We start from the raw sequence: 15,590 nt of genomic DNA on the forward strand, positions 1-15,590 counted from the left end.
GGCCTAAGAACAGTCATGGTAACAAGAAGCCTAAGGAAGCAGAAGCAAGTAGTCTGAAGGAGCAGATCTTGGTGACTGGTTATATGATCCCTGTGAGGGAACCCTAGTGTACTGGGAGGGCCTGGGTTCCCCTACCAGCCACTGTAGAAGGCAGCACTGCGATGTCCTGTTCCTTTAAATATTTGGGTGCTCTGCACTTGTCCTTCCCAGTGCTGAGCCTCACTTCAGTTTTGATTTCTTGTTTGCTGCCAGAACAATGAAGCCATCACAGCAGGCATGTGTTTAAATCAGCTCCCCCTGTGTCTATGTCCTCTGCTGGGGCCAAAGATAATGGACATGAGTCCAGAGAAGGGGACAAGGATTACAGAGCCCTGAGAGAAAGGTGTGAGGATAACAGGGTCCAAAGGTGGGGCTGAAGGCCTTGTTATAAGGGTATTGGGTTTATCTGGGTAGCGTTGGCAGCGCAGCTGGCTCTGGCCAGGTGTCGCGGCTGCGAGCTCCTGCTGCTGGTAAGGGGGCGGAGAGCGGGGTTGTTGGCTAAGGGAGCAGGGGATTCTGGGGGGCAGTCAGGGAGGAGGGGGCGGTTGGATGGGGCGGAGGTTCTGGGGGGGCAGTCAGGGGATGAGGAACAGGGAGGGTTGGGAGTGAGAGTCCCGGGGGGCCAGTCAGGGGGTGGGGATGTGGATAGGGGTCAGGAGTGCAGGCAGGGAGCAGGGAGGGTTGGATAAAGGGGTGGGATCTCGGGGGACAGTTGGACAGGGGATCATGGGAGGGGGTGGTCAGGAGACGAGGAGCAGAGGGCGGATGGATAGGGGGTAGGAGTCCCGGGGGGGCTGTCAGGGGGTGGGGAGGTGATTAGGGGTCTGGGCAGTCAGGGGACAGGGAGCAGGGGGTTTGGATAGGGGGCAGGGGCCCAGGGAGGGGGCGGTTAGGGAACAAGGAGCAGGGGGGTTTGGATGGGTCGGGAGTTCTGAGGGGGGCAGTCAGGGGACAGGAAGTGGGAGGGGGCGGATAGGGGGCGAGGGGCAGGCTGTTTGGGGAGGCACAGCCTTCCCTACCCAGCCCTCCATACAGCTGCGCAACCCCGATGTGGCCCTCGGGCCAAAAAGTTTGCCCACTCCGGTGCTAAAGGGTCCTAAATCAAGAAGTTTTGACAGAACCATATTCTGTCAGAATCTGCAGTTTGTCAAAATTGAAACAATTTGCAAAATTGGGTGGATTTCACCAGAATTTTGTTTCAAAATAAAACCGGGGGGGAAAGTTCTGACCTACCTGAAATGTTCCATTTTGAGAATGAAATACTTTGATTTTTTTTGTTTTGAAATGACAAGTGATCTCTGCCAAAATACAGTTAACAATGCCACTTATAAACATTTACTTTCAAATACCGTGGGAGTTTTTGATGATTAATATTGTTCATGTATGTAGCCATATTGAGAAATTACATCACATATAGCGTTGACTTGGACCTCACTGATTTCAATGGAAATAAGGGAATTTGGCTCATGACCATAAAAAGATAAACGAATTTATGAAAGAGCACTTTCCAGGAGGTAGTATGTATTACCCCTTATACTGCACATGTAGATAGGACAATCTCTTCTGATCAATTAGCAGTAAACAAGGGGTATAGTCCACACTCATTCTGGGCATGAATTACCTCTGTTAAAATATAAAAAAAAATTGTTTAGAGTCTTTCTAGGGGTTTTCAGTATCATAGATCTTGAGGGTTAGAGCTAGGATGGGTTAGTTCAGCTGCGTCAGTTTTAAATATGAATCCTTTAATCTAAGGCAGTAACCAGCAGGTGTGTCCCAAGAAGTTCTTTGCATGGTATGCACAACTGAATTACTGTCACTTTAACTTAGCATGGTGTCTACACATACACTTTTTTAGGTTACATTTAGCAGCAAAACAGGCAACTAATACAAACAAAATTTCAATGAGTGGCAGTGCAACCCAATCATGGGAGTGCAGCACGGCTTAGGTTTGGCCCGGCAGCCCCTTCTTGAGGGGTGCAAACAGCGGGCACATGGCTCCCATTGAAGTTCATGAAGGTGAGTCTGAGCACAGCTGGGAGCTGGAACACTAAGAGTACTTGTATCATTTGTGTGGGGATACTAACTGATTTTGCTGGATTATAATTGGCTGATATTTTTTGTTGAAGAATTGAAAGTTGTTTCTATCAATTATGAAAACTCGAGCTCTGTACATGGTCTTGCTACATCATTTGCTCTAAAGTCCCATTCACATTCTTCACATCACATGACCTTTTCAAGAACTGCTGTTTTTTCTGGGTTCCTGATTGTGGCAGAGAGACCCCGTTTTAGAATACTACAGGACACACATGGCTCTTTGGGCATCTGCGTTTTTTATTCCAATATTTATACCATAACTAAGTTATTATTCTGCCTTTTTGCAAATAAAATGTAACATTATAGTCTTAAGGCACTCCATATACATTATAACTTAAAATTAAACTTTGCATAACTTTAAAGGTACATGACTCTATTTGTATATTATTATACCTTGTTAGAAGTCCTGTGCCAAGCCATGGATGCAGAAATTTGTATAGATAGGATTTTTCTATGTGTTTCAAACTGCTTAGAATAACCTACCAAAAGAAGAAAAGAGGGAGGGGAAATCTCTCTTTAGAAGAAGTTAGTAAAATTGCTCACTCATTCTATTTTGTAAGAGGACACTTGCAAGGTATGGCCAAAACTATGACACAAATGGCTCAGTCAATAAAGCTAGTCTGAAAACTTTGATGGAAACATTTTCTGTTCAAAAATGCAGTTCCAGTACAACTGAAATGCTTCAGAAAATCATGTTGATTTCACTGAAATATTATTCTGGAGGGGAAAATGTATTAAACAACTTCTGACAATGTCAAAACGTCCTATTTTGTCATTTTCGGAGTGTAATATTTCAGATTTTCATTTTGAAATGATTATTGTAGTACAAAATAAAGAAAATTGGACATGAACATATATTGTAATAGCAGTTAAAAGGTCAGAGGAATGAAATGGTAGCCCCATTTTTTGGCTGGATTGTCATTAATGTAACTGCAAAAGTGCAAGAGTGGCTCTAGAGGCAGTTTTACTCCTGTCCATGGCACAGGGCAGAATGGGATCCTATGGGTAGCATTGTATTAGCTTGAAATGTTGGTATGTACGCTTGGAGACTGAATTGCATACATACCTAGAGGCTGATGGTAGTGGGTACATTTTATACACTGAAATACATAAACAAGTGTCCTGATAGTGACAGAAGAGATACCTGAACAACAGAGATCCCTTAAGGCTGGTTTAATTACACACCCTCCTTTACAAAATAATGCCTATTGTTTTAATTAAACACATTTTTTTTCAGTTTTAATTTAATTTATGTGTAAATTACATTATTTCCATGAGATAGACCAAGGGTTCTCAACCTTTTTCTTTCTGAGGCCTCCCCACAACATGCTATAAAAACTCCAGGGTCCAGTGGGGAAGTGGGGGACGTGGGGCTCTGGGCCGGGGTGGGTGGGTCAGGCATAAGAGTAGTTTGACTTCTATTTTGGGTGGGCAGGGGCCAGCAGGGCTTGAGCCAGCTCTGCACGGCGGGGTCTATGGAGGGAGCGCCACGTCCACCTCGACTCACCTCAGCAGGCCACCTAGCCTGTCTGGGTTGTGCGGAAATGGGGGTGTGACGATGCCCCCTCATAAGGCTTTATGGAAATATGCTTGTGAATATATATATGACATAATAGGAATATGTTTTATGCTACATATGCCATGTAACATATCTATGTAAAGGTTATGATCTACTGAATATATTCACCCTATTTGTATGTGTAACCCTTCTGCCCATCTAAGTTGGCAGCAACAAGGGCCGGGTTCTGTATCTAGGGGTTCCGTTTCAATAACGCAATGCAAAACCGGCTCGAGCCCCCACCCAGTGACCTGGGACAATTACATATCACCCCCTGGGTGCCTCTAAGAGGCAATACTTCCCCTCTCGCAAGCACGGAGTCTGAGTGTAACAGAAAATGTTTAATAACATGAGGTAAATGACATCAGCATTAAATTGGAAAAAACACCACAAACAGGATTCATAACACAAACCATGAGCAAAAAACCCACCCCAGCAAGTTGGGCTGTGTCCTTTCCCTTGGGTTCTTGAAACCAGCAACCCAAGGATCACCAAAGTCCCAAAAGTCCAACAACCCCCCAAAGTCTCTGTCCCTGGTCAGCGCAGCCCCAGAGTTCGGGGGAGGGGGGCGCACACAGGGCGTTAAGGGGCACCTTACGTGATCCGAGGCCGACGGGGTTCTGCCGCAGCCTTCACCATGAGCCGCTCCACTCCACCAGCTGTCCCGTGAGCTGCTCCTGCCGTCCCACGAACTGCTCTGGCAGCTGCTCCACTCTGCTCACCGACCTGTGAGCCGCTCAGCTCTGCTCCACTTCAGCCGTCCCTTGGGCCGCTCCCACAAGGCTCCGCTCTGCTCTGCTCTGCTAGCTGCTCCTCCAGCCGCTCCGCTCCACTCACCAACCTGTGAGTCGCTCAGCTCCACTCCAACCATTCCGCAAGGCTCCACTCTGCTAGCTGCTCCGCCAGCCGCTTAGCAATATAGCTTCAGGCTTCCCCACTAGTTAACACAGCCTCAGTGATCTCAGCTCTTTTGTGATTTCAGCTCTTAGTGATTTCAGCTCATAGTAGGGGAGCCCTAGTGCACCATTGGCCCAAAGTGAATGCAGCTCAGCAGTCTGTAACTAGACTTCTAATGGAATCAAAGTTAGCTCTGATATTCAACAGTGGAGAGAGGAGGTAGTGCAATTGGTGTTTCAACCCCTCAGAGAGGGCCCATACCATCAGGTACAAATACCTGTCCCCATCCTCTCTCCCTTCACTGGGTTTTGTAACCCATGCCCCTTGTCAAGCAAGTGCTACTTAGGTAATGGTGAATGACTCACTCAGTCCTTCTGTCATACAACAGGTTCACTGCCCTTGATTCACAGAATCAGGGTAACAAAACTTTATTCTTCCTGCCCCAATAACAGAGAACTTGGGGATCCCACACCAGCCAAAGTAACCACTTTGAGTTGCTGTTGTTTCCTGCCAGGCGAGTGGGTGTGCCTATGCAAACAAGATCAGCCCCTGGAGTTCTTCTCCACACTCGCCATAATTCACCACCAGATGTCAGCGTAGAGCTCATCCTGACTCTGCTTACAAATGCATGTATCATTTTTGTATTCAAAGTTATGAATATTGGCTGTGTACTTGCTTGATTTTTAAGTAGCCTTAGTAAAGCATTTGGTCAGCTTCTTGAGAAAGGGATATGCAAGTTAAGTGCCCAATCAAGAAGCAATTAATGGACAATGGATCTTGGAAGGCTCCAATCCACATAAGAAGTCTACATGAGGACGTTCAAGCTAGCATGTGAGCCATGGCTGCTACCTGTAAGTTCTGAAGTATCAGAGGGGTAGCCATGTTAGTCTGGATATGTAAAAAGCACATGTAAATTCTGTGACTGGCCCATGTGACTCCAAAACTCCATCTTGTAGCTGGAGTTTGCATCGGAGAGAGGAGGGGGTCTCCACCCACAAGAGAAAGTCTATTTAAACCCGTGGGAGGCCCCTCCATTTTGTCTTCAGCTGGCTAAAAAGATAGCCTCTCCACCCCCAAGGATACCTGAAAGAAACTGGAATAAATGACAGTAACTACAGGGGGCGTGAGTGATTGCTGGACCCAGACTAGAAGGAGGCTAGTCTGTAAAAGGAAGCTTACTGGAATTCCTCTAAGGGTGAGGTTAACCACTTAAATCCTACTTTCTGTATTTAATAACATCATTTTTTACTTATTAATTAACCCAGAGTATGTATTACTACCTGGGGAGGGGGGCAAACAGCTGTGCATACCTCTCTATCAGTGTTATAGAGGGCAAACAATTCATGAGTTTACCCTGTACAAGCTTTATACAGGGTAAAACGGATTTATTTGGGGGTTTGGACCTCATTGGGAGTTGGACATCTGAGCGTTAAAGACAGGAACACTTCTTAATTGGCTTTCAATTAAATCTGCAGCTTTGGAGCATGTGGTTCAGACCCTGGGTCTGTGTTGGAGCAGACTGGTGTGTCTGGCTCAACAAGACAGGGTGCTGGAGTCCCAAGCTGGCAGGGAAAGCAGGGGCAGAAGTAGTCTTGGCACATCAGTTGGCAGTTCCCAAAGGGGTTTCTGTGATCCAACCCATCACAGGGGGGGGGTGCAACCAAAAATTACACTGTTCTACAGCCAAAATGCTTCTGAAATAAATGTAGTCAAACTTTACTAATTCTGGGTCGCTGAGAACGAAAATGATGCTTAAAATTGTTGATTGGCTCTAGTTTTCAAGATATGCTATTGAGTCAGTATATACGACCCTTGACTTGGGAATGGCGGAAGGAAGGGATCTCAATTTAAACCAGAAATGACTAAAATACATCTTTGACTGGATCTATGAATAAATCTATGACTGGGTTTGGACAGTACTTGCTTTTTAGGCAAAACAATGAATGATGCAATCTGAAGCTGGTATCATGTATTGCGTCATACATGATATAAATTACATCATGTTATTCCTAGAAGTCATGGATGATGCAATCGTAACGAAGCTTACATCACTCTGCTGAACAAATTGCCCTATATCAGCTCTAGAAATCATACAGTGTCATGCTCTCTTATTTGTCAGTGTTTGATTTTGCAAAGGGACACATTTCTGTTTAGCCAAAGTGAGCAGAGATGCCTCGTACTTGTGTGAACAGTGCAGATAGCAGAAGTTATGTTTGTGGTGAAGTGACTATTGCATCAGAAAAGCGCAGTATAACCACTATGGTTAAGAAAGCCTATCATCTTTATTTTGGCTGCAAAATTGGAGATCAGGACAAGAGGTGGGCCCCACACATATGCCACAACACTTGTGCAACAAATCTTTGCCAGTGCTTGAACAGGAAAAGGAAATCTATGCCTTTTGCAGTGCCAATGATTTGGAGAGAGCCAACAGATCATACCAGCAATTGTTACTTCTGCATGGTGCCTCCAGTTGGGAAAGGTGTGTCAAAGAAAAAAAAGTGGACTGTGCATTATCCAAACATTCCATCAGTACGCCCAGTACTCCACGGAGAAGGATTGCCGGTTCCTGATGCACCAGAATCATTCTCACTTGAGTCAGATGAGGAAGAGGAAGAGGATGAAACTTCTGGTCCTGAACCATCACTGTCACAGGACCCACATTTTCTCCCATCCTCCTCCTCTGAACCACACCTCATAACACAAGGTGAACTGAATGACCTTGTCAGGGATTTGGAACTACCCAAGAGTAAGGCAGAGCTGTTGGGCTCCAGACTACAGCAGTGGAATCTCCTGGCAGGTGATGTTAGGGTTTCCATGTTCCGTGACTGTCAAAAGGATCTTGTCCCATTCTTCTTCATGGAAGGTGATCTTGTAGCCTGCAACAACATCGATGGTGTGATGGCAGCCCTCAACATCGTTCACGATCCAGATGAGTGGAGACTGTTCATTGATTCATCGAAGACGAGTCTTAAAGCTGTTTTACTGCATAATGGCAATGTTTTGCCATCAATTCCAGTTGGTCATGCAGTCCATATGAAGGAAACCTATGACAACATGAAACAACTTTTGAGGTGCATAAACTATGACCAACATCAGTGGCAGCTTTGTGGCGATTCGAAGGTTGTTGCTCTCTTGCTTGGTCTGCAGACTGGATACACATAGTACTGCTGTTTTCTCTGCGAATGGGATAGTCGTGCAAGAGATTCCCACTACATCAAGAAAGATTGGCCACTCCAACAGTCATTGGAGCCTGGGAGGAAAAGTGTTCAGCATCCACCACTTGTTGAATCAAGGAAGATTTTGTTACCACCCTTACACATCAAGCTGGGTCTGATGAAGAACTTTGTCAAGGCCATTGACAAAACACAAGCAGTTTTCAAGTACCTCCGTGGAAAATTTCCAAGCTTAAGTGAAGCTAAGATAAAGGAAGGTGTCTTTGTTGTCTTCGAGATGATGCATTTGACCATGCACTGCGTGGCAAGGAAAAGACGGCATGGAAAGCCTTCCAGTTAGTGGCAATCAATTTTCTTGGAAACAACAAGGCAGACAACTACAGGTTGTTGGTGGAAAACCTCCTCAAGGCATACAAAAGCCTTGGTTGCAACATGTCACTAAAGATTCATTTTTTGCACTCTCATCTAGATTTTTTTCCACCGAACTGCGGAGCAGTGAGCGACGAGCACGGCGAGCGATTTCACCAGGACATTGCAACAATGGAGAAACACTATCAGGGCAAATGGAGCCCATCAATGCTTGCAGACTATTGCTGGACAGTGAGAAGAGATGCTCCATTTAATGAATACAAGAGACAAGCCAAGAAGCGCCGAGTAGACACTGAATAGGACTAAACTATGTACATAATAGTTTTTTGCCTTTTGTTTCATAATAAATTTTATTTATATAACCCTTTTGCTGATTTTTAAAGTGTTCCATAAACAGGACAGGTGAAATATTATCATGTAAAGCAACCATAAACACATGAAAATACCTAGGTTTACAATTTATGATTAAAACTCTACTATCTACACAATATACATAGACATAAAATGTAAAAACTTAAATATCTTAGAAACAGTAGCCAATCAGTTGTTTTAATTGTCATATTTGAATTCAGCACATCAAAATACATAATAAATAGCACATTTTATCTTTGAAGCAGATGACTTCTCAAAAATTGTAGACCAGTGTTATAACTCAAAGGTGGGGGACTCAGCTCAAAAAGTTTGAAAACAGTTCAGGGTGCAGGGAAAGGGATACCTAAGGGCTGTGTGCAGGCAGAGGAGTAGCTCAGGGTGCAGGCCGGGGGGTAGCTAGGGGTTGTGTGCTGGGAGGGCTCCCCTGGAGCCTCTCTGTTCTCCAAGGGCTCTGCCAGCCATGGAGCTGGGTCCCCCAACCCGGGTGACTCTTACTGGCTGCGTGAGCAAAGCGGGCTGGGAGCAGAGGAGCAGCTTCAACCCCCTGCACCAGCAGGAGACAAGGGAATGCCATGGCTGCCTGCTCCATGGCACCGGCCAGAGCAGCAGGTGTCCCGCACTGCCCAGTTCTGTCTTCCCACCTCTGACCTGGCCAGGGGATGAGGAGAGAAGGAGGTGGAGGGGGTGTGTGAAGCTGCTCCGTGACTGCGCTGCTCTTGCAGTGTAGTTTGGGGGGCAGGGGCAACACCCCTGTGCCTCCCAACTCTGCCCAGGGGCTCAGGGCTTCTGCTGCATGGGGAGCACTGTGGGGCAGGGCTCTGGGATTTAGCCCCACTGATCCTGGCTTCAGCCCCGCGGAGGGCACCGGTGATTGGGGCTTTAACCCTGTGGGTCCTGGCTTCAGCCCTGTGGGACGTGCTGGGGCTTGGACTCTCGGTTTTAGTCGCAGGGCCCCACAGCCCCCTTGAAAGGGTTTGCGGACTCTCTGTTGAGAACCGCTGAGATAGACTGTCCATACTCAAGTCCTGTACAGAGATTTCTTTGTATTTATTTTATTTATTTAATAAAGTGCAATGTATCTCACCCATATATCACTTGCTAATAAGAACAACTGTACATCAAAGATGATAGCACAACACTGACATTTGAAAACTAGTGGATCCTTAACACAGTTCTGCATTCAGAACCTGTTATGTTGATAATGCAAAGTGAAGTTCAAGGTTTTCCACAGTCCAAAACCTGGATAAATATTTCCTCTCACTTAGTCAAGAATAATAGAATATCAGGGTTGGAAGGGACCTCAGTCCAACCCCCTGCTCAAAGCAGGATCAATCCCCAACTAAATCACAGAATCACAGAAGTATTTTTAATCAATGTAAAGACATACAAGAAGAAATTTTGCATTTATCTCCAAGCAAACTACAAACCATTCAGGGCTAGACTGCACTATTTGCATGCTGCCATAGTAAAGGGGATGGTACTCACACCCCTGCAGTGAGAACACCAGGAGTATTGTGTCTCAGTTGCATTGACATGGAGTGATTTGTGTCATCCCTTTAGCTCACGCAACATACTCCTAGGAGGAGCATCTGGCATGCAGTCCCTGTGCTCCACTACCTGCCTACGTAACACAGACAGACCCCGGTCGTTGGTGGGCAGGATCGTATCTGGGACCTCTGGAGTTTAGTGCATGAGCCTCTACTGCATGAGCTAAAAGCCATATGGCTCTTAGCTAAGTCTGTAGAGCAGACTTATTAATATCTTTCTCTAAGTGGTCTCGGTGCCACTAAATGGGACAGAACACCACACCCAAGAGGTGTGTGGGTTACACCTAGAGTTATAATGCCCCTGTGTAAAGGGAAGCTGGGGGCGGACCAGCATGAAGCCTAGACTCTAGACCCATCAAGAAGTTTTTAAGACTGGTGTCAGTGCTGCATGGCCAGCTATTTGCAATCTTTTCTGTAAATTCTGGAGATAAAGCAACTTAAAATTTTAAATTAGGGAATAACTATAATGATTAGTTAAATCCCTGAATGTGCTCAGATTTGCTCACTCAAGCAAAGAGGAAACAAAACAAAAAAAAGTGAAACAAGATTATCTCAGTATTGCAGTTTACATTTTAGGGGTCCTGTCTTCCACTGACATGTACATAAGCTTCAGTCAGCGGCACATACAGTACACATAGAAATAAAGGGGAAAGAGACCCACTCATGGCAAAAACATTAAATACATTTCTTAAATTTTTATACTGGAATTTTCCTTGGCAATTTGCTCTTTATATTGAAAATGTATTAGCACCGGTTCACAAATTGTTGCCTTTGAACCTTGAAATTACATCAGTTCAAATATTTTGACACTCCTGATTGATAAATTACACTAAGGGAATTTCTGACATGTTTTGTGCTACAATTGCATGACTTGTACAAACAGATTTATTAAAAACGAGACAGGAATACTCACCTCGACAGTATCTGGGTGATATAAAAACAGAAAAGGCAATGGTCCTAACCAAAGTTTTAACAGTGGTTGATTCCTGAAATCTTCATAGTATTGCATCATTTGCTTAAAGAAATCTGGAAGAGAAAATCTGTTTGAATGGGCCAAAACCAGAACTTCTGTGATTAACTGATTATAAATTCACTGTAGTATTACATTTGCTACTTTAACAAAGCTGGTTTGTTTGCACTTATTTATTATTTTGATTACAGTAGCATTTAGGAGTCCCAACAGAAATCATGGCCTTAATCTGAAAAGCACTCTACAGACACAAAGGAAGATCCACTCCCCTGCTTGCAATCTAAACAGAAAGGATATATCCTTTTCAGTATCCAGAAAGATAATGGAGCAAATAATTAAGCAATCATAGAATATCAGGGTTGGAAGTGACCTCAGGAGGTCATCTAGTCCAACCCCCTGCTCAAAGGGGGACCAATCCCCAGACAGATTTTTGCCCCAGATCCCTAAATGGCCCCCTCAAGAATTTAACTCATAATCCTGGGTTTAGTAGGCCAATGCTCAAACCACTGAGCTATCCCTCCCCCAATTTGCAGACACCTAAAAGATAAGATGGTTATAAGTTTCAGAGTGGTAGCTGTGTTAGTCTGGGTACGTCCAGACTACCCGCCGTATCAGCGGGTAGCGATCGATTTATCGGGAATCGATATATCGCGTCGATATATCGATCCCCGAGCGCGCTCCCCGTCGACTCTGGAACTCCACCAGAGTGAGCAGCGGTAGCGGAGTCGACAGGGGAGCCGCGGCTGTCGATCCCGCGCCGTGAGGACGGGAGGTAAGTCAGAATAAGATATGTCGACTTCAACTACGGTATTCCTGTAGCTGAAGTTGCGTATCTTACATCGACACCCCCCCCCCCAGTGTAGACCAGGCCTCTGTATCAGCAAAAACAACAAGGAGTCCATGTGGCACCTTAGGGACTAACCAATTTATTTGGGCATAAGCTTTCGTGGGATAAAAAACTTGTCCAGTTTCCAGTTTTGGTCCCCACACTACAAGAAGGATGTGGAAAAATTGGAAAGAGTCCAGCGGAGGGCAACAAAAATGATTAGGGGTCTGGAGCACATGACTTATGAGGAGAGGCTGAGAGAACTGGGATTGTTTAGTCTCCAGAAGAGAAGAATGAGGGGGGATTTGATAGCAGCCTTCAACTACCTGAAGGGGGGTTCCAAAGAGGATGGAGCTCGGCTGTTCTCAGTGGTGGCAGATGACAGAACAAGGAGCAATGGTCTCAAGTTGCGGTGGGGGAGGTCCAGGTTGGATATCAGGAAAAACTATTTCACTAGGAGGGTGGTGAAACACTGGAATGCGTTACCTAGGGAGGTGGTGGAGTCTCCTTCCTTGGAGGTTTTTAAGGCCCGGCTTGACAAAGCCCTGGCTGGGATGATTTAGCTGGGAATTGGTCCTGCTTTGAGCAGGGGGTTGGACTAGATGACCTCTTGAGGTCCCTTCCAACTCTGATATTCTATGATTCTATGATTCTAAATGATGACCAAACTACAACTGCACCACTGTGCTTATGAGTTTGAATCATTTATCTCAATTTTCATTCTTGTGATGTCCTTAAACTATTATTAGTATTGAGATAGCATTGAAGAGCCCCAGTTATGGACTAGGACCCCATTGTGCTAGGCACTGTACAAATATATAAGAGATGGTTTTTGCCCAAAAAAGTTTACAATCTAAGTACTGAAATCTGTTACAACTCCCTTAGCATCCAACCAAGTCCTAGTGACATTGATATCGCCACATAAGAGTTACAGCACATACAGTGGCAGTACTGTGGTTTATTTGCCTTTTTAAACCTCTACACAGAAATGAATATGTAAACCATATACTGTACCATGCAATCTTACACCCACATCCAAGAAAAGAGTAGACACTTACCAAACACTTCATCCAATTCTCTGTGAACTTTCTTCTGGGCTTCAGGATGGCATCCAAGTAAGTAGATGGCCCAGTTCATAGCAGCAGCTGTTGTATCATGCCCCTAAGAGTACAGATTTACTCAGATGTTCAGATCTCCATTATCCTCATGCACATGAAGATAAATATATACAAAGAATTAGGGATATTATACGGGATATTATAGTGGTGTAGTCTAACTGTATAGATACAGAAGAAAAAGTAAGACTATATGAATCATGTAACAATTTGGTACCCAAGACTGAACAAGAAATAACCAGTTATGTAATAGAATGGATGGAGACTAAGATAAGAAAAAATCTAAAACAAATCATAATAATTAATAAGCAGAAGCCAGCCCTCTTCTATTACTTAGCTTTTCTATGTTGGCTCGGTTAAGGGTCTTCCTCTACATTCAGTCTCTATGAGGAAGAGGTTTACTATTGCTTCCTTATAGTCATAAACTTGTTGACCCACTAAATCTCTCTCGACAGTCACAATAATTTAAACACTGTATAGCAATCTTAAAGTCACTATTTTTTCCTCAGTCAACTGTTGGAAGGGCATTTGCCTTTCTTCACCGCTTTATAATGAAATGTAAATATACCTGACTTTTTAGTTACTCACTATCTTTACTATCCCATGACAAAATATACAGTATTACCATCAATTACCAGAAGAGGGCAAAGCAATTTAATTTTGCTAAGATTATATATTACAAACATAAAACTCAGCCATTCAGGTACTATATGCTAAAGAAAACAAGAGAATGTTCACTAGCAACAGATTTTAGTACAAGTAGTTTAATTTTAATCAAATGTACTCTAATTATGCCATAGAGTAATAGCAACCACAGTACAATTAATTCCATTGCCTCTGGGAGTACGGAGTTACAGCAGCAAAAAACTGGAGCAGTACGGCAGGGAACCACACCCAGTGTGAGCATTTCCAGTCATCCTGTATCCCAACCAATATAAGTGTAATGGAAAGGGTCCAAAGACAGCTGACAAAAACGATTAGAAGTATAAAGAGATTCATTGTGGGAAGAGATTGGGACCATTCAGTTTAGATGGAGTACCTCAAACATGAAAGTATCCACTTCCTCTCGAATATCCATGTAGCTCAGTTTGTTCCCTTCATCATCAGTTGTACTGAGAAGCATATCAAGAAAAGCCCTTCTCCTTTTGGGCGCACTTTGTTCGCAGTTGTCATCGAAGTCATCTTTCTGTTGTGTGTCATTCTCTATTTCATGGGCTTTTTCTGCAATAACCTTAAATATAAATAAATCAATATATTATTTTTTCCACAGTTTAGATACCACAATCTAAGTGTGTGGCCACTGCTTTAAATACACGTATTTTAAAATACACGTACTTTAAAATAACTTTTATCCCAGATATTTAAAGACTGACTCTACCGCTGACTCCATACTATGCACTGGTTGGTGATATTAAGCAACATCTATACCCACCCCCTTAGTATTTCCCTTAGTATTTGTTTTCCTATTGTACACTGAGTTTGCACAGGTCAGGGTTGTGAATCATGTAGAATCTGAGTTTTTAAGTCCATGCTGGCTCTTTGCTTTGATTGTCCTTCATTTCTGAGTCTTCAATACCGTGTCTGTAGTAGAAAGAAAGGATTTGAATGGTAACCCATGTTAAGCACACCATTGTAGCTCGAGAAAATGAATTAAAATCAGATGTTACTTCTATGGATTTAAAATTAAGAGAAAATAGTGGACTTTTATAAAAAAATAGGTCATCTCCATGTATTTTTTCCTTGCTAAAGTGTATTCATTGGGGTTTTTATTTTTAAGTTTTCCATGCAGTCTAAATTTCTATCATTTTCTCAAAATTCAGATCTGAACTGAAATATTTAAGTACTGGGCAAAGCACCAGAACAAAGCAGAATGCCATTTTAAAATATTTTAGCTGTTACAGGCCTTAGGGTGTAGAGATCTGATTATTGTAAAATGTTCAGAACGTTGCATGTTAAAGCAATTAGAATGATTCTATGTGATTTTTTTTTTTTTACCACCAGTTACAACTAAGTTATACTCTTACCATGTGAGGGTGACCCATTGGCTAAAACCAACACTCAAGCAACAAGTTCTAAGTCACATTCTCTCCTCTTCAGAGGACTTCTTTAGGGACTGATTATCATAAACATTCAGATCTCCTATTATATATGTACCACAGATAAGGTGATGTTCCCAATGGCTGATTCTCTGTCACCACTTTCACAATTTGGAATCTCTATATTTACTAAATTATTTCTCCTTATTGATGGGAACACAGTAGAAAAAAGGAATAACGGGTTACATTGTCAGTAAAACTGTGAAGGATCTTGAGGTTTCTAGTTTGTTCCCTTCCTTCTTGGAACATAGGGTACATCAAGTTAGACCAAAGCCAAGGAGACTTCTGTCTATGGTGAATGAGGTCACTCATCCTAGGGTAACAAAAATAGCATTATAATATTTATTTCTAAAAACATATTCACAACATGTCCACAAGAGCCTAATAAAGTCTAAATTTCCTGTCACCACATTCACAAATTTCCTGGTCCTGGACAGAATGATGCAAGTACTACTTGACGTAGCAGACATAAACCATTTTGTCTAATCTTTAGGGATGCCCTCAATCCACTTTTAATTAATTATAATGCTCAGT

The 15,590-nt window shown here is 43.4% G+C and overlaps 1 protein-coding gene across 1 annotated transcript in view; it reads right to left on the reverse strand.

Moving 5' to 3' along the window:
• The window catches only part of LOC128838515 (cytochrome P450 4V2-like), a 67,496-nt gene that overhangs the window by 27,854 nt on the left and 24,052 nt on the right, over nucleotides 1–15,590 (reverse strand). Inside the window, 7 exon segments of the mRNA XM_054030768.1 lie at nucleotides 2,527–2,612; nucleotides 10,963–11,075; nucleotides 12,904–13,006; nucleotides 14,000–14,191; nucleotides 15,115–15,195; nucleotides 15,197–15,226; nucleotides 15,228–15,369. Of these exon segments, the coding sequence (XP_053886743.1) occupies nucleotides 2,527–2,612; nucleotides 10,963–11,075; nucleotides 12,904–13,006; nucleotides 14,000–14,191; nucleotides 15,115–15,195; nucleotides 15,197–15,226; nucleotides 15,228–15,369 (747 nt within the window).

This window comes from Malaclemys terrapin, chromosome 5 (assembly GCF_027887155.1).
Source record: "Malaclemys terrapin pileata isolate rMalTer1 chromosome 5, rMalTer1.hap1, whole genome shotgun sequence".
Classification (NCBI taxonomy): Eukaryota; Metazoa; Chordata; order Testudines; family Emydidae; genus Malaclemys; species Malaclemys terrapin.